Source organism: Apodemus sylvaticus, chromosome 8 (assembly GCF_947179515.1).
Source record: "Apodemus sylvaticus chromosome 8, mApoSyl1.1, whole genome shotgun sequence".
Lineage (NCBI taxonomy): Eukaryota > Metazoa > Chordata > Mammalia > Rodentia > Muridae > Apodemus > Apodemus sylvaticus.
In genome coordinates, this window is record NC_067479.1 from 4,968,634 (window position 1) to 4,988,639 (window position 20,006).

The 20,006-nt window shown below is 44.1% G+C and overlaps 1 protein-coding gene across 1 annotated transcript in view; it reads right to left on the bottom strand.

Annotated features, from left to right (window-relative positions):
* Positions 1-275: 275 nt before the first annotated feature.
* The window catches only part of Hs6st3 (heparan sulfate 6-O-sulfotransferase 3), a 733,929-nt gene continuing 714,198 nt past the window's right edge, over positions 276-20,006 (bottom strand). Inside the window, exon 2 of the mRNA XM_052190644.1 lies at positions 276-984. Within this exon, the coding sequence (XP_052046604.1) occupies positions 276-984 (709 nt within the window). The remainder of the gene's footprint in view (positions 985-20,006) is intronic.

A 20,006-nucleotide genomic window follows, 5' to 3' on the forward strand; every position in this document is an offset into this window, starting at 1 on the left:
TTTTTAAACCTCTTTCCTGACCCCCTCTATAGTGGTCTTTCTGATATATTTCTGCCCCACACTTAATATCAGTGATCAGAAAATGTCTAGAAAAGAAGGAGAACAGGATGGAAAATCTCCAGCTGGATTGAAAATGAAGACAAAGAGGAAGCAGGTTTCCAAATTATGTCACATAAAGCCAAAGGCCCTCCTCATGGTCTGACTTCTTCCACGTAATCCAAGAGAAGGAGGAGGGGCCTGCTTCTTCCCATTCATAAAAAGGAGCAGGCAGAGGGTCACCATCTAACCACCTGGCTGTTGTAGTCCTCAGTCACTGTCCCCTCTATGGCCCTATCCTCTTTGGGCCACCGATGTGTTCTGTGCTCTCGCTGAAGCCGCCGTTCCTCACGCCTCTTTTGGCGGTCTCTCTGGTGCTCTAGCTGTTTGGTGTGATGGTAGCGTTGCTGGAAGAGATCCTTCGCGTACTCATAAAGCTGCATGTCCAGGAAATTCAGCTCCTCGATGTGCTGACGGGCACCATCATTGATGTCCACGTTGGAAGCCCGTGTGATGTTGAACTGTGTGAAAGGAGAGATGAACTTGAGGTTGAATGTCCTTTCAAAGAGAAACTGCGTCTTCCTCTGGAATTCAGTGAGCCCAAAGAAGGCCATGTTCTTGAGATTGTTCTTAGCGCTCTGCAGCAGGATGGCATTCCGCTCACTCTCATTCATAAAAGTCAGGTTGTAGCAGCCCACCAGGCTGAGGTCAGCCAGCATGCGCACTTGGCGGTTGTTGGCCAGGTTGTAGCTACAATCCATGAACTCCCGCAAGCTGACCCCCGACCAGTCATCCCCAGGATAGCAGGTAGGCAGCTCATCTGGGGTGGGGCTCCTTCCATCACACATATGGAGAGAGGTTTTCCATGTGGCCCCTCTCTGGACATGTTTCCATTCGCTCAGGTAACGTGACACTGGGTCCCGCAACATTGTGATGTAGTAGAAATTCCTGGAAGAGATTAGAGGAGAAGATCAGTGGTTGACAACATTCACACGGCATTATGAATCTCTGGCATCTGTAGCAGTGCCAAGCAAATGGGCTGTACCAACAAATGCTTGGGAGGGATAATTAGCCTGAATTTGCACTGACAGGATCTTCATGCTTGTATTCCTACCCTGACTCTTGAAGTGTCAGTGATAAGTTTATGGAGACTTTTCTACCCCATTGAATGTGGATAGGGGTGGGTGGGAGCCAAGCTAATCCTTCACTCACTCCTTTATTTCCTGAGCAGTCTGCATAAATACTGATGGCTTCGATAGTAAACATGCATCACCCATCTGACGTGGAAAAGTTCTACCTGTTATCTGTTTCATTTGAGCCTTACACCAAACTTTTGTATTGTATGTATTGTGTGTATGGGAAACATACAAGGTCATAGAACCAAAAATTGCAAGACCAAAACCTAATCCTTCTTCACCTTTTCTCTTGACATTGCTACTCAGATTATAAGCCACGAAGGGGAGAGGTTAAGTGCCCGTCACACCCTTGTGACTTGACGTGCTTCAGAAGAGACAGGAGGTCTGTTTGACACAGAAGCCACAGAAGAAACTCTGCAGAAGAAGAGGGCACACACGAGCCTTCTGAGCTCCATTTCTGAAACCCTAATTTTCTCATTGCCTTTCTGAAGAAGCCAGTTTGATCCTAAGTCAGTCCCAGCCCATTCCGGCCTCACCACTCCAGGCATTCTCTAGGAATAGAGGGCCAATCATATTAACTCAGGGTTGCTCTGGAGACACAGGTGTTGTTTCCACAATGCTCTGAGAAGAACCTCAGGCAGCCCCAGGACAATGCTTTGCAAGCTTCCAAGTGGTCAGAAAATGGCCTGCTATGCCCTGAAGGGAAGGAGAATTATGCAGTGTTTCTGCTCTCTGCTTGGTGCCCAGAGGAGAAGATACAGTCACAGGAGCTTCATCTGTCTCAGTGTGTGCTCTCTGGAATAAAGCAAGCAGATACTTTGATATGGATATGCATGTGCACACACATACACATAGATGATTGATAGAAATACATTATAGATATATAGATAGAAATACATGATAGATAGATAGATAGATAGATAGATAGATAGATAGATGATAGAGATGTGATAGGTAGATGTGATAGATACAAGACAGGTGATAGATGCATAATGAATCATAGAAGTGACAGATAGGTTATTGGAAGATGATAGTTACATGGCAGGAAACTAGATGCGATAGATATAGAATAGATAAATAGGTGACAAATAGATTACAGCTATATAGTTACAGATGATATATAAATAAACGACAGATGAAAATAGCTGGTAGATATTTAGACAGTAGATAATCTGTTGAATAATGTCTTAGCTGCCTCTGCATCATGCATATTTTGTCAATCTCTGCAATCAAGCAGCTATCGATATTATTTATTTGGACATAAATGGCAAGGTCCAGCCCTATTTCACATAAAGGCTGTATATTTGTAAAACTGAAAAAAAAATTAGGAGAAGTTGGGACATGTGTCTGACTCCCTGTGTTGTCATAGCACCCCTCTCCACTGCAGCTAGAGTGGGAGACCCTCACACCAGGGAATACTCTAGGACATGGTAAAATGCATTGTCACAAACTCCAAACAAATTGCCTTTGGTATGGGAATGTTATCACTGCTTGTAAAATTTCAAAGAGAGAAGAAGACAAAAGCTAAGTCACATTTTATGTTTATAAGAGTTCAGTGTCAACAAAGAAGATAATGGAAAGAAATCTCACAGCAAGTCAAACCCATGGAAAATAAGAAACTAGTATTTTTTAAGCAACAAAGCCCAGAGGTGCTTGGTGAGTGTCTGAAGGCAGGGTAAAGTACAGAGGCTGATGTCCAATGAACGGAAATGCCATGCTCTGCTGTACCACTTAGGCAAAGTATCTTTCAAGATTGGAACTGTTTTTCAGTTTTGTCTTACATTGCAATGAAAAACGGTTTTAGTTAAATTAAAATACTTAAATGACTGAATGCTAGCTCTCTTTTTTTCATAGGCTAACACTGTAAAATGCTTTGCATGCTTTCAAGTGGTCAGAAAGTGGCCATCCCTAAAGGGACGGAGAATTGGACAGTGTGTCAACCCTTGGCTTGACACCCAGAGAAGAGTCACATGAGCTTGACCTGTCTCAGGGTGTGATCTTTGAAGAAGGTTGAAAATGAAGTAAGCAGATATTTCGACATGGACACACACAGGATAGATAGCTGATAGACAGATGATGATAAATATAGATGAATGATAGGTGATAGATACATAGATCGATAGTCAGACTTGAGTATACATTAGTTCTTTTTTAGTATTGAATAAACTAAGTATTTGAGAAGAGATCTTCAAAGATGACACTGATAGTAAGTTACAGAACTTGGATTTAATCAGATCTGCCTTACTCCACAAGAACTCTTCGTTTGTCATTATATCATGACAAGAAAGAAAGCTTCTGGAAGGAACATTCAACTTAGAACTCACTCCATTTGGCCGAGATAAACTAGATAGAAACTCTTTACATACTCAGCTATAACAACAAAAACAAATACTTTGAAGATGAGTTATTTTTATTTTGATATTTAGAATAATTGATATTTTCTTTTAAACTATAATTTCAATGCAGATCCTTACCAGTAGGTAAACCAAATGGTTTGGAATGTGCTTAAAAAAACTTCAGAATCTTAACCAACACTCAGATGGAGAACCTTTAACTCCAGAAGCAGAATTTCTTTTTTTTTTAAATTTTCTATATTCTTTGTTTACATTCCAAATGCTTTCCCATTTCCAGGTTCCCCCCCTCCCCATATGTCCCATAAGCCCTCTTCCCTCTGCCCATTCCCCAATCACCCCCTCCCATTTCTTTGTCCTGGTAATTACCTACAATGCTGGATCAAGCCTTTCCAGGACCAGGGCCCTCTCCTTCCTTCTTTTTGGAAATCATTTGTTATGCTAATTGTGTCTTGAGTATTCAGAGCTTCTGGGCTAATTAATATCCACTTATCAGTGATTGCATTCCATGTGTATTTATAATAGCCAGAAGCTGGATGTCCCTCAGTGGAAGAATGGATACAGAAATGTGTATATTTATACAATGGAATACTACTCAGCAATTAATAACAATGAATTCATGAAATTTTTAGGAAAATGGTTGGAACTGGAAAATATCATCCTAAGTGAGGTAGCCCAATCACAAAAGGAGAATTTCTTGAATCTGCCAGAGGCTCTCCAGCCTGCACCTGACATTGCCTGTCACCATTTTTCATAACTTTGTCATTTCACGTGATGTAGAGATGATGCCCCAGTGGAAGAATGTGTCCTAAAGTGTTGTTTCAGAAAGGAATCAAGAAATGCACAACATGACTTCCACTTTTCAAGTTCATCCCAGAGTAGGTATCCTTGACTCCAGCTGCGTGTCAGTGCTCATGGGGGTCCATTGTAGACCAGGTCAGCCTAGAGTGAACCTCCACTGAAGCTGAGGTTAGAATGACCTCACTTTGTGCCTAAAATGGGACTGCTTGACCTTTCACTCCCACAGCAGAGAGTGATCTTTATTCTGCAAATAATTTTATAGTAACTATTATGAATATGGTAATGATAAGGATGTGACTCAGGCACCATGTTTGCCAAACACACCAGGGCAGAAGAATTTAGAGGCGTTCGGTTGAGGCAAAGTAGAGCACTAATGGAATATCATTAGCTTTCCTGTTAGTGAAACCAGTGAGAGCACATACAAGAGTACCTCAACAACGGCAAGATTCAACGACAGTAAGATTCAAGTCTGTTATCTTTGCAAATCTTACATTAGCCAACTTTTAAAAATAACAGAGTTGGGGGATGGGTGTGGAGGTCAGAATTACAAAGTTAGTGATATCTAGACCTGAGCTAATCTGAAGAATTATGAAGGAAAATGTTTTGATCTTACTTGAGAATACTAGGCATAGAATTCTTAATAACTTTGTTTCATCAGACATTAAGTGGATACATGATCTTAAAGGAAATCTAAAAATGATTTTATTTTCAAACTAAACTTTTAAACTTTCTATTGCATTTAATAATGCCTAGTGATGCTTCTATGAAGTCTCAGGCATTTTTGAGGTTTCCTAGACAAAGGAGTCAACTTGTAAATAAAATGAAATCTGACACCAAGATGCAAATTTGCAACACAACTCCTGCACCAATGGCTTACAATGCACTGGGGAAAGGAGGCAGAAAGATGACAAAAACCTGAGGACCAGGAAATTGGTTGAGAGATTGTGTGTGTTCTATGGGTGTTAGAAAAGTTACATTCATGGGACTTCACTAACATGGATGCCTAAACATGACCCGAACAAGGAAGATGTCAACAGACATGTTAACTTGAATGCAGAATGCTCAGAGATTTCCTAGGAAAGAACATGCCAACTGATCATCCAATACTAAATAGTCAGCCCTGAAAACACAAGGATAAGGATAAGGATACGGACTGAGCAGATTGTATTCTATAGCAACACACACACACACACACACACACACACACACACGTGTGTGTGTGTGTGTGAGAGAGAGAGAGAGAGAGAGAGAGCCAATGATTAAAGAAAAGGAGTCATGAATTTGAAAAAGATCAGGGTAAATATATGAGGGGGCTTGAGGACGAAAGGGAAGGGGGAAGTGATGTGATTATACTATAATAATAAAAATCAAATGTTAAGGTACAATAAAAGAAACTGGACCATGTGCTCTGATGTGTTCCACGTTGTCCTGTCAACTTTGGATGCTGGACTGGAGACTAACAGAATTTGAGAAGTGATTTAGTTAGATTTTCACATGTATATCTCATCTGTTTTGTTCTGTAATGCAGCTGTACTGGGTGGTTTTGTGTCAACTTGACACAGGCTGGAGTTATCACAGAGAAAGGAGCCTCCCTTGAGGAAACGCCTCTATGAGATCCAGCTGTGAGGCATTTTCTCAATTACTTATCAAGGGGGGAAGGGCCCCTTGTGGGTGGTGCCATCCCTGGGCTGGTAGTCTTGGGTTCTATAAGAGAGCAGACTGAGCAAGCCAGGGGAAGCAAGCCAGTAAGGAACATCCCTCCATGGCCTCTGCATCAGCTCCTGCTTCCTGATCTGCTTGAGTTCCAGTCCTCACTTCCTTTGGTGATGAACAGCAGGTGTGGAAAGTGTAAGCTGAATAAACCCTTTCCTCCCCAACTTGCTTCATGGTCATGATGTTTGTGCAGGAATAGAAACCCTGACTAAAACAGCAGCCAGAACACAAATCAGAAAAACTGTAAAAATAAAATTGTAAAACTGAAGGACCTCCAACTAATAAAGATAAAGAGCAAATGCAAATTATTTTTTTAATCATCTGTAAATTTTATTTTCTATGATTTGCTTCTTTGCCACATTCAACATTTAGTAAGTCACAGTGAAATGATATCTGTGTCTGGGCACCTGTGATTTAACAGAACAGAGCTCCATAGTGGTAGTTCCTTCTTGCCTTGAGTATGATCTGCGATGGGCGTGTTCTGGGATGGGCGTGTCCTGGGATAGGTGTGTCCTGAGGTGGGCATGTCCTGGGATAGGCGTGTCCTGGGGTGGATGTGTCCTGGGGTGAGTGTGTCCTGGAATGGGCGTGCCCTGGGATGGATGTGTCTTAGAATGGGTGTGTCCTGGGATGGGTGTGTCCTGACGTGGATGTGTCCTGGGATGGGCGTGTCCTGGGATGGATGTGTCCTGGGATGGGTGTGGGGGAAGTTGGGTCCCTTCTCTGTTTCTTCCTACCCACTGTATTTGAGTGACAGAGTTCTACCCATGCTCTCACCACCACATTCCACCTTCCATGGCTGAAGGAGCCATGTAACCAACAAGGGCTGAGACCTCTGAAACGGAGCCAGAATCAACCTTCCTCCTTTTAAAGACTTGTCTCTGGCACTTTGTTTTACTGAAAGAAATCTAGGGCGTCTCCCTGTGTCTGAACAATGGAAACTTGTTTTCTTCTGCTTCCATAATTGTCTGTTCAGGCCCCAATAAGTCTTCATTTTTCTTGAGATGTGAAACTATAGTTTTTAAAACTACTTGTTTAAAAGTGGAATGGAACATAACAGATGTTGTTTTTTGTTTGTTTGTTTGTTTTGAAATGTTAACGAGGAAGGGCATGTCTAGGTCTGTGGTGGCCATGATACAAAGGTCTCTCATTGACTTCCCTTCCTTTAACTCCATTGCCTACACCTAGACTGAAGCTTCTCCCTCAACATCTCAACCTCTCCCCTCTCCCTCTCCCTCTGCCTCTCCCTCTCTCTCTGTTTTCCTCCCCCCCCTCTCCTTATTAGCTGATAACTTACTAATCCATTTCCCTTCTTTCACCTAACCAGACATTTGTATATAACCCATCAAACATTATTTCCCTCCCTCACATAAGCACTATGGCTAGGTACTGGGGAATCTCTGGGATTAAAGATGTTGTTCCCATACAGACTTTAGGCACCCAGTTATTTTGATAAAGTGAGAGAAGCTCTAAATACCAATTAAAGGGCAGATCTGCCAATCTCCTTGAATCAGAAGAGTTCTTAAGAAATGTAACTCTGTCTTGCTGGGAGTATCCTTTCCACAGAGCTTCTGCTTGCCATCTACATCATCAGAACTTGGGTGAATTCACTTAATCTTAGATTGAACTCTTTAGAATTGCCAGACGTGTAGCCCCAGGACAATTCATGTGTGCATAGAAAAATCAGGAAATGGATGCTGTTGTCAGTTCAGTAATTATTTTACTTGATCACAAGCATATGGTACAACATGGTTTATTGAGGGTCCAAGGCAACAGAACACACAGTTTCCAATGTTCTCTTATTAAAGCATTCTAAATACAACACAGGGAATTGCTTTCTTCTTTCACACTGAAGATGTTCTCTCTTTCCTGATCTCATCTCTGCTGGCTTAAGTCAAGGCTCGCACCCCTTTCCCTTGACCTTACTGCCTATATTGTTTCTTTGCACTACAAAGGTAAGTTTCATGAAAAAATAAGCCTTGGATATCTCTAAGACTTCAACTGTCTTTCTGAATAACACTCATTGTACCTTAGGTCTCACAGCAGCTAAAGGCAGGACCCAGCTCATAGGAGATGCTCTATAATTGATTGCTGGACCAAAGAAATTGAGGATTGGATGGAATGCACACATTTGGGTAACTAAGGCCAACATTACCTTTAATCACTATGCCTTTTTCCCCTCTCACATGAAACATGTTTTCATTATTTTTAAAGGCAAAATCAAACACAGAGAGTAGAATGATGTAGATTTGATTTTGTTGGTTGAGACAGAGAAGGACAGTCAACACAGACAAGGGCAAAATGTTGACTGTATTTCATACAACAGCTAATTAGTAACAATTTGGTTTATTTTAATTATTATTAAAATAATAATTTTTCTCCAACTGCTTTAAGAAAGCATTTCACATACAAGTTTATTGTATAAATTGTTCTTTTTTTTCAAAGAGTTGATGGTTTGATTGATACATGCATATCAACAGTTTGCTGTGTGTAAGGAACATTTCTGGAATATGTGGAGAAGATGATTTTAAAATGCCCTCAATTATTGGTGACTTAGGTGTGTTGAGTTAGAAAATTATATTAATTGACAAGTTATTGATGTAAGGAGTAGACCAAAATATTTAAGAATGTTCTCTTCCTTGAAGAATCACCAAAGAAGCTTGCCCAGGCCATGGGGATCATGTTGTAGATTCATAATTGTTTGTTTTGTATATAGTATATACAATATACATATATATACACATATACAATACAATTGTATATATACAATATACATATATATATAATATATATAATATATATATATATAATATATATATATATATTAGAGACTATAAGCTTGCTCATGGTGTTGAAAACAAAATATTCCAGGCTCAGAGTCACATTCCTGTTAAAATCATAAAAATCACTGTTCTAGGAAGATTTGTTTAGCAATAGTATTGAAGACTGGTTAAATTAGGTAGAGGTACAGAGAGATATTCTAAAGCCACAGGAAGATATCAGCAGAGAAAAACTCCTGAGGGTAAGGTGATGGGGAGGGTGTGGTGATGGGGAGGGTGTGGCGATGGGGAAGGGCTTCAGGACAGATTCAAGAACCCCAGCTTGGCGGCTTGGTTTCCTCTGCCTTCGGTAGTCACTAGCAACACCTCTTTTCTAGTAGCTTCTATTTAATGTTTCTCATTCGGTGCTGTGATGGAGGCATAGTTTACATGGCACATGGGTGTAGCAAGGAGTATAAGATACTTGAATCACTTTGTCTGGGGCGACTGAAACAACCTTCACTGTTGTCTAAGACCACAACTTGACAATTCACTAAGAAAGCAAGGGAAAGAATTTACAAAACACCAGGCTCCCAAAGTTTAATGATTATCTTCCTCCCATCTCTAGCTTAAACCATATAAAACCAAACAATAAAATTGTTGTCATAGTATCATTCTTTGATAAAAACCACATAAGTGGGTCTCCTCTGCTCAGGGTCTTTGTTGTGGACTTCTGTCCTTGTCTCCCCAGCAAAGTTTGAGCCCTCCTATACACTACCTGTAATTGTAGCAGCCGGGAACACCGAATCCCACAGGCTTCATTGTAACCTGAAAGAGAGAACCTGGTTTTGCCTTTCTTTCCACAGAACCTAAGTCACATGACCAAACGGATCATGGATGCTCCGTTGGCCAGTGTCTATGGAAGGAATATATGTACAAAATTTATCAGCCACTATTTTATTGATTCCTTGACTGTGTAAGATACATGGGAAATACGAAATTTCTCCTTCCTTGTCTTGCCCTACAGACTTTGATATGAGTGTTCTTTGTGTAGTCAAGTTTGCTCAAAGTTGGGGTCCCCTGAACACCCAGAGCTGTGGTAAGAGGGTTGCTGAGGGGGATTCTTGGTCTTCAGTGTGGGACAGGCATTGGGGAAGTGTCCATTCTCAACATGAGTCAGCACTTGTCTTCAAAAAGAGGCTCTTAGCCCTCTCTGCTCTGCTGTGTGCCAGAGTCATTCAACATCTCAGAATGGAATCAGTTTCTCCTCTCTCTTGCCCGTTCTTCGTGATCTCTGCGTAGTATGATCTTCACAGTACTTCCAGGGATACGTTCGTCAGTGAGTGCCTGACAACCAGCCTGCCCTTTAACAAGGTGCTGACAGGGTCCTTTCCGCAAGCCTCGAAAGCAAGTTAAGGAATGTAAGAATGATCTTAGAGAATAGAAAGTGAGAAAACATGATCTCTAAGTATGATAATAATGAATGTTAGGAGGCCCACAATGGTGTTTGCCAGAGTGATGGCTTCCACGATGTGGGTCCTGGGAGAAGAGTAGAGATGCCAGCATGTCCTCTTGTCCCTCTCACACAGCAACCCTGCAGGATGGCCACCCCATTAGCTCCTCCCTCACTGCGACTGACTTACCCAGCAGCCAGGCCCCTTGGCCAAGGTACCTGTAGCTTACTCACAGGTCTTTAGTCTCACTCTTTGAACCTCCTAAGCAAGGGCTGCAAGGGCTGCAAGGGCTGCAAGGGCTGCAAGGGCTGCAAGGGCTGCAAGGGCTGCAAGGGCTGCAAGAGCTACAGGGTGTGCAAGGGGTGCAGGGGTACAGGTGCAAGGGGTGCAGGGGCACAGCGGATTTAGGGGTGCAAGGGGTGCAGAGGGTGCAGGGGACACAGGGTATACAGGGGTCCAAGGGGTGCAGGAATGCAAGGGGTGCAGGGGGTACAGGGGGTGCAGGGGTGCAAGGAGTGCAGAGGGTGCAGGGGTACAGGGGGTGCCGGGGGTGCAGGGGCCACAAGGGTGCAGGGGGCACAGGGGATGCAGGTGTGCAAGGGGTGTAGAGTGTACAGGGGTGCAGGGGGTGCAGAGGGTGCAGGGGGTGCAGGGATGCAGGGGCACAGGGGGTACAGGGGTGCAAGGGGTTCAGGAGTGCAAGGGGTGCAGGGATGCAGGGGTGCAAGGGGTGTAGGGGGTGCAAGGGTGCAGGGGGTGCAAGGGGTGCAGCGGTGCAGGGGTACAGGGGCACAGGGGTTGCAGGGGTGCAAGGGGTGCAAGGGGTGCAAGGGGTGCAGGGGTGCAGGGAGTGCAGGGGTTCAAGGGGCGCAGGGGTGCAAGGGTTGCAGGAGTGCAAGGGGTGCAGGGGTGCAAAGGGTGCAGGGGTGCAAAGGGTGCAGGAGTGCAGGGGGTGCAGGGGTGCAGGGGTATAAGGGGTGCAGGGGCGCAGGGGTGCAGGGGGTGTAGGAGTGCAGGGGGTGAAGGGGGCATAGGGGGTGCAGGGGTGAAGGGGGTGCCCAAAGAACTCTTTTCAGGGGATGAAGCTCTCAGCCATACTTTCCCTATGCGCCAGCCAACCCTGGGTTTAAAGCACAAATCTATGGGAGTCAGATGTGTGGCTCTTACCAGTTTTTTTTTTTTTAAATTCATTTTCCCCAGTAAGAAGCTCAATAGATAATTGTTAAATATAAACGACATGGCACCTGTGAGACAGGAAGTATGGAGAAAATTAAAATAATCTGTAATTACTTACTTCATGTAAACCAGTCCTCCCCATATACTCTTATTCTCTCTCTCCCTCCCCTCTCCCTCCCCTCTCTCCCTCCTCCTCCTCTCTCTCTCTCTCTTTCTCTCTCTCTCACTTGCTCTCTCTCCCTCCACTTTTTAAGAATCTGAGCTTGTTTAACCTCTTTTCAACTTCATTCAACGAGATGAGTTGTCTGTTTTATTTACTATTCTTCTACAGAGTACAATGTTCTTCCATAAAGCCATAATATTTGAGTTATGCATGGTTAATACACAGGAAAAAAGTCTCCCCACTTTGCATAACTAAGCAGTAGGATTATTATTGTCAATAATGTGATGAGAATCCCAAGCCATAAATTCCATGCTGACAATGAATTACAGGAGTAGAATTTCCCAGCCAAGGGTATTGTATTGTAATACTCCTATTACATCCTCAAAATACCTGGATGAAGTTACCACCAGTGTACATGACTTCCAGGTAGGACGAGAGGGGTCATCCACAAGGCTGATATTCTTGAGTTCCAGTGTTCGTGGCCACCTGAAGCCAAAGTGAGTGAGCTGAGACCAGGCTCTACCCCCTCCCTCTGGACAGTGCCCTACTGTGAAGATGAACCTTCCAGGGACATTCCAGGACAGTCAGGTGGGGCATCTTGACATGCGGGTATGGAACATCTCCACCCCCTCCCCCCCAAAAAAGATTTATTCTTCACATAATGAACAGCTGGGATATCAAATTAGAGACTCGACACGTGGGCTCTGGTCCCACTCTCCGGGTTGCTGCAATATTGAAGCTGGCATCTGGATCAGAGAGACTAGAATCCCCCACCCGCTCCATGCTGGTCTTCAGAGGGTGAGCCACTGGAGATGCAGCTTGCTAACTTTAATTATGGGAAGCCATGGATGCCAAACTAAGCAAAAAAGTAGGAAACAGGAGGCCCCAGGACCTTAGGACATTTCAGTCGCTAACTCCTCCTTCCCTTGAGTCAGGGGATGCATTTATCAGTGCGGTGGATTTTAAGTCCTGTCACGTCGGTTTCTTATATTGACGTGAACCTATGAGCCTCAGCCTCACTAAAATGCCATGATTTTCTGGTGCTTGTCACATTTGCTTTCACTGTACCCCAAGCGGCTGCTGCAAGCATAAATTTCAGGGAATGCATGTTCCAGGGGCTTGTTTTTGCTATCTTGCCAAAGGCAGATCCTCTCAGTACAGTTTCAGATGTGCGGAGGAGGGTCCTGCTCTCATGCATTATTCAGAGACTTCCGGGATTGCTCGGTTCAGAGGCGCCCTGCTTTGCCCTGCGTCTCTGGGATTTGGGCAGGAGGACTTCTCCAGGCGTTCTGCAGAGCTGTGGTTTATGCATGCGGGCATCCACCTGGAGTCTTGGAGCGGCCCGGAGTGAGATAAGGCCCCATTCAGTCTCTCTAGCAGCTCTAATCCCAGCCGGGCAAAGCTGAACAGCAGATAGTACACTCCGATTGTGTTATCAGGCCTGAAGTGTTCAGCCGAGCGCTCTTCTTAGCTAATTTCTCAGGCGCTGCTTTTAGGGGATGTGAGAATTACACGTGGTGAGAGCGAAGAGGTATCTATTTGTGATTCTTTAGCGCTGGCCAATTTGGAAAGGAAAAGAAGTAAATCAGGGTATTTAAGAGCCAGGCACGTGTTCCAATATTTAGACCCATATTTGACAGCTTTGATGCAGATTTGCCTTACATATTCTGTTTTGTTCTTATATATTCTGCACCAGGGCTGGGTGATCACTGTAGCATGGTAAGCAAAATTACAGAGCCATCCTCTCCAGGCCCTTTCCCCTTCTGACCCTTCAAAGCAAGCACTCTGGAGGACATTCCCCAGAAAATGACTGGGTGGGAAGCTGGCTGGAAATGCGTACAGTTCATGGGAAACGAAAACCGTATTTGTAGCAATGCTGGGTGGGTTTCTTGAGTGGCTACTGGGTCGGAGTATGGACCAGTTTAGCCATCCAAAAATACTTCTTGGGCTTCCCAGACTTTCAGATAGTGTTTGTGATTCTGGAAAGTGGGCTGGTTTTGACTAGCTCTTCTCTCATTTTGCCAAAGGCAGCTGAGGAGATGCAGTTTGTGACTGAATAGCTCAATGGCCTGGGCTTTGTTGAACTCTGAGCTCTAGAAGCCTCTCAGGAAAGATGTGTGCTTACCTGTGGCTAGGGCACAGAAAACCCCAGCCAGGCAGCACGGTGCAAGGGCCAGGTGGACAGAGCTCAGAAGAGGTGAAGAACTTGAGTGTCACAAGGCTCCGGGGAGTCCTCTAGATCCCTAGAGCTCTGCAGAATTTACTGGAAGGATTTTCCTAGTGCAGCACAGCCCACAGTCTCACACCATTGTCCCATAGACTTACTCTGGAGAATGCAGGGACTTGCTGTAAAAGTGTCAGCTTTTAATTTTACCAAGGAATCTCGAGGCTGAAGCTTCAGTAATATCACAACAGTAAGGTGTGTTTGGAAATGACTGTGCAAGAGAAAAGATCCTGCAGTGTCATGGTTTTCTTTTGGACTTAATATAAAGTCTCCCCTTCTCCCCTGCCCTCCCCTTTCCTGCCTTCCCCTTTCCTGTCCTCCCCTCCCCTCCCATCCCACCCCACCTCAAAATGCTGCAAAGATTCAGAACAGTATTTTCCACTGCTGGCTGGTATTCTTAACTTGGTTATTGCAACTCCTTCCTTGGGGAAGAGAAAATTCACAGTGAAATTTCCCTCATTTGGACAAGGTGTCAGCACATCCTTTTGTGACTGTTGGAAAATCCCGTTGAGATACAGGGGGAAGAAAACACAGAAAGCCCTGGGCTCCCATTCAGATCCACCTGCTTTCCACTGGGACCTGGGTAAGTGGCTGTAAGCGGAGCAACCCCAGCTCCTCCATCTTACTTCCGGGGCTAGCTAAGCTATAAATGAATCCTTCGTATGATCAAGGGGAGAATTCACCTAAACAGGGAATCACAAAAGGCCCGGGGATACCTACATACCTAAAAGATCAACATATGCAGATTTTACACTTAGGCTCTCCCTTTCTCCATGAATATCAGAGCTACATAAGCTGCTCAAACACAGAGGGATTGTAAATATTGAACAACTTACGATAATGATTAAGTCTAGAGTGCCTTTTATTTGCATGATACTTTCAGTTTTCCAAACACTTTGCTCACCCACTCTTTCGTTTTGTCCTCAGGATGTGAGGATGTGACAGAGAGGGAAGGACACACTCTTCGTCCAGACGGACACAAGCTGAAGCTGATTGGAGGAATGGAGAGACTTTCCTATGGAGCAGTAGTGACAGAACCTCCTTTTTCCTCCGACATCTACGCTGGCTTTCTCTGTCTACTTAAACATATTTGTGACCATGCAACTCATGACAACTGCTCTGCTAGATCACTGAGAATCATAGACATAGGACAGACATAGCAGACACAGTTTGAGCTCAAGGACACTTGAGGTCATTTGTGACTACCCCACTTCCTTTACTTTGCCCCAAAACAAAAACTCAAGATTAGCATTACGTGCGTGCATGCATGCGTGTGAGAGCACACACACACACACACACACACACACACACACACTTTCCTCTTCAAAACTAAGAGAGAAAACAAGGACTTTCGGGATTTTGACAATTGTGCAGGAATCATTCTGAAAGGATAGCCTTGCATTCTCAAGGAGACAGGGCTATGGATTTTGAGCTGCACATGTGTGGAATACCCAGTGGTCTCTCTTCTCTGGATGTAAACTGCCATCCATGTTGAGGAAGCCATGGAAGATGACAATGAGACATTGCAGTCCTGTTATTTCCTCCTTGATTCATCGTAATAGAAAAGAGAGACTTCCCCCAACTCAGTGTTACCTGGAGGCGTAGTTCACATAGTAGAGATGAATGTTTGATTCGTTTTGTTTCTTGCTTTCCACATAGCAGGCCATTTTCCTATCTCTTCCAAATGGGGTTTTCTGTTGTTATTTTTGACTTTAAAAACTTTTATATCATTATAAGCTCATGAATCTAGATACTTTTAATGCACTGTAGACAGTGTCCTGATTGTTCTTAAGAAGATGCAACATTTAACCATTGGCAGCTTATTTCAGATGAGTCTGTAATCCTTCAGATAAAACTCTAGACGCATGCAATGGGGCTTTCTCAACATGCTTGCACGTTGAAAACGTTCCTTCTAAAATTAGACAAAGGAAGGCAGTGACAGAGCTTGAAAAACTGCTTCAGTTTCCAAGGAAGGAAGTCATTTCTGCCCCTCTCCTCCTGGCCAGCACCACCTTGCACCATACTCTCCTCAGTCTCTTCCAGGCAGCAGGACCTCTGTCTGTGCACAGAAGGCAAGAGCAGTAGGCAAGGCCCCTAGCTTTCCTATGTCCCCTTCTTGTCCTTTAATCCTCAGTTGCCATCTGATATTTGTCTCTGTGCTAGGAACCATAGGCAGGGGGAGTAATTCATTTGTGACTAAATGCCAGTGTCATTCCACAGACTAATCTAGGAGAAACCAAATTATGCTGGAAGTAATGTGGAGCTCTAATCAGGTTCTCTCCAAAATCCACTTACTCAGGATAATTAGCATGAGTTCCTTCCAGAAGCCCAGCGCACCACACGGACGCTCAATGGGATCCTTTCAGCGGCAGCGAGCTCGGGATCACCGCTGTAATTCTGCCTAATTAATAAAGCAGTGACAGAAATCTAAGGCAGTATGTGCAGTTGAGCGTGCGTGTATGTGTGTGTGTGTGTGTGTGTTTCTCTCTCTGTGTGTTTCTGTGTGTGTCTGTGTGTGTATATGTCTATATGTATGTCTGGTATGTGTGTGTCTCTATGTGTGTCTGTGTGTGTATGTCTATATGTATGTCTGGTATGTGTGTGTCTCTGTGTGTGTGTTTCTGTGTGTGTCTGTGTGTATCCCTGAGTCTGTGTGTCTGTGTGTGTAGGCCACAGGCCAGCACATTCCCCACTTCCTCTCCATAGTGTCTCTAGCTTACCAATTTGTCTGGAGGAGCCAGCAAAGGCACTCCAGGGGTCCGCCTGCCTCTCTCTGCCACTGTTTTCCCCAGCAACACTATCACAGACATGCATCACTCAGATACCCATGCCTCTTCTGCAGACACTTAGAGATTTAGCCATTTTTCCAGCCCCACTAGTCCTTTTAACATTGACACCTGACACCTGCAACTATCCCTGCAATCTCTATGGAGATGATGTGTATCATGTGATATTCAACTGGATTAACCACCCCCCCCAAAATAAAATCAAAGCCAGAAAGCTAGCATCAAAGTAACCACCCTTAGCAAAACAGAAGATTAGTGCTCATCTTCTGTTTAGGTCTGTTACAGCCACAAGAGGGCTCTAGAATCTTCCCAAACACAAGACGAGCCCAGAGAGCTGGTTTTCTAGTAATTAATTCCCTCAAATCAATATTACCTATTAATGTACATTACAGAGACAAGCTATACACTTCTGACACTTTATACTCAAGCTAAGGAGAGAATTTCATATAGAAACTCTAGGGGCCCATAGAAATTGTAACTCAAAACCAAAATTAGTTGCACCTGTGATTTCCTGTGTCTGCTCTAGCATAAAAAATCCCAACACTGCAAATTTCATCAAAGGTTAAAACTGCATCTGAAGCACTGTGCACATGGCGGATGCGATGACCTCCAATGAATTTGAAAGGCTGCCTCCCTCCTCTGCCACAGGATGCACCCCAGAACAGCCATGGGGGTGGCACAGCAGTTAAAATGCAATGACCCTCTCTGGGGTGCTGGGACTTTGCAAGCCATTAGTTCTGGAGGCGTTTGGCTCCCGCTGAGAGCCTGACGGTGTGCGTGGTGTTTGCAGACTGAACCGGAAGAGTGCTTCCAAGCCAAGGCAAGGAGGAGCATTAATTTGCCCAGTCCTGTTCAGACCACAAGACTGGGCAGATTCTAGCGTTGCACTGGGGCGGGGTTGTGGCAAACAAGGGCAGATGCAGCCTCAGCAGAAGAGAGAAGAGCACCTATCCTCTCTACACAGGGAAAACCTGAGAAATATCCCAAAGCATTTAAAAAGAGTAATTTAAAATCTCCTCCGCACAAACTCAGCAGAGTCCTCTGTGTGCTGACCTTAAATGGCTTTTTTTGGGCAATGCTGTCTTCTCAGACAGAGTCCTAAGGAGTCCCACAGAAAGTTCAGCTTGGGTAACCGCACCATTCTTTGGGGACCCAGTACATTTCCTTCTAGGTAGCTCGCTCTCTCTCCTGAGGAACGCATCACCTGGAAGTTCAGGGGCCTGGGGAATGTCTGCTCGCTCGGGCAGCTTGTGTTTCTCCTGACCATGGAGAGCTAGGATAGACAGGAGCTGTTCCCAGCTCCCCAAGGTGTGCTCCGCACAGCAGAGCTATTTCTCATAAAACCACTTATTGTTTGGTAGACATCTCCGGTTTGAAATAAACTTCCTCTTGGCGCATTGAGATATTTTAGCTAATCCTTTCTCAGGTCAGCGGTTGTGTTCAGGTACCAGCTTCAGATCTCAGGGCTGCTTCTTGATGTGACCACGAGAGAAGATTAGAATTGATACTTGAAAGAAAAAATATTCTGGGATAGATTAGGAGAGTGCAGACGGACACACAAAGTGATTAAGAAGAAGGATTGTTGTGTAAGGTAAAGGCTTCAGTCACTGTTGGCATGTTCTTAGGAAAAGTGCCACACATTTTTTTCTTGCATATAATCTTCATTTACATTTCAATTTCGTGGTTTCCCCTCCCTCCCCCAAAACCCCCAACTCCTCCTCCCACCCCACCAGTTATAAGCCCCTCCCCCTCCTTTTTCTGTCCCCCCTCCCTCGATTTCCCTTTGTTGGGGCATCTATTGAACCTTCACCCGACTAAGGACCGCTCCTCGCACTGATGCCCAACGAGGCATTCCTCTGCCACATTTTTGGCTGGAACCATGTGTGCTCCTTGGTTGATGATTTAGTCCCTGGGAATCCTGGGGCTTCTGGGTGGCCGACATTGTGGTTCTTCCCATGGGGCTGTAGACCCCTTCAATTCCTCCGGACCACTCTCCAACTCCTCCATTGAGTACCCCACGCCCAGACCAATGGTTGGCTGCTAGCATCTGCCTCTGTATATGTAAGGTTCTGGCAAGGCCCCTCTGGAGACAACCATGGCATGCTCCTTTTGGTATACACTTCTTGTTGTCCTAAATAGTGTCAGGGTTTGGTGACTGTTTATAGAGAACTCCAATGATGATTCAGGGATTTAGCCTAGCCTATGGCTGATGAGAATACTGGCAAACAGACTGGCCCTTCTGAAAGGCAGTTAGGACTGAGAGGGCTAGATGAGGAAAAAGAGAAAGGCTCACACCCAACAGGTAGAACCACACAGATTTTGCTTTTGAAAAAGACACATCTACTGAAGTTCAAGTTTATTTCTTTGAAATACATTTTGACCTTAAACTAGATTAAACTAACTCATCATTGAGTTCACCAGTGAGAGGTGTTGCCGGTTAGACTAAGCGACCTCTCCCCTCTGCCAAGGATATTAATGTTCAACGAGTATCTGTGAATGAAGCCTTAGTTGGAAATTCTAGTCCTGCAGGTAATGAGGTGAAGGGAATGCTGTAGAGTGGACCTTAATCTAATAAGATGGGTATCCTTAGGAAGATGGAAAGTGTGGGTGAAGACAAGTCTGCACAGAGGAAAGATAAGGGATAAGTACACAGAGAGATTCCGAGATCTACATGCCAAGGAATGTCTGACTGCCCAATGCATCAAGGGGTGCTCTGAGGAGATCTCCTTTCTTGGGGCCCCCATAGGTATCAATCGTTATGAAACATCTTAATTTTGAACTTCTGTGAGTGAATAACTCCCAGCTGTTTAGGTTTATAATGCTATAGCAGCCTTGGGAAACTGATCCAAGGGAAATGTTTATTGGAGAAACACAGGAGGGAAGTAATTCACCCTGACTGTCCGCATGAATGAACTGCCCGATTATCAGTGTCTCTAAACAGATCCGTCAAGAATTATTACATATATTAGGGGAAATTAATAAGCAGACTAGTTGTCAGAAAGAAATAAGTGATTTAATATAATAAAGAGAACTTAGGGATGTGATAGCTGCCCCAAGACATCACTGCATCTATTAAACAAGAGTAAGTGGGCAGGCAGAACAGAAAAGGATTCTTAGAAAGTGGTTTGCATTTATATCTACATGTGTGTAATTGGCCTAGAAAATAATCAATAGATAAGATAAATATTAAGGTCTAGGTAACCTACCAGATACAAAGGGAAGAAGACATAGAAAATTAAGAATTTAATGTAAGAGACAAAGATATTGAGTCTATAGACCAAAATTCATTTGGAAGACAATTTTCCAAAAAGAGAAACATGAAAACCAACAGGGGAAAAATAACAAATGTAAAAATACAATATTTCCTGAGTCTGAAGCAATGTGTTCACACTGAAAAGGCCTAAAAA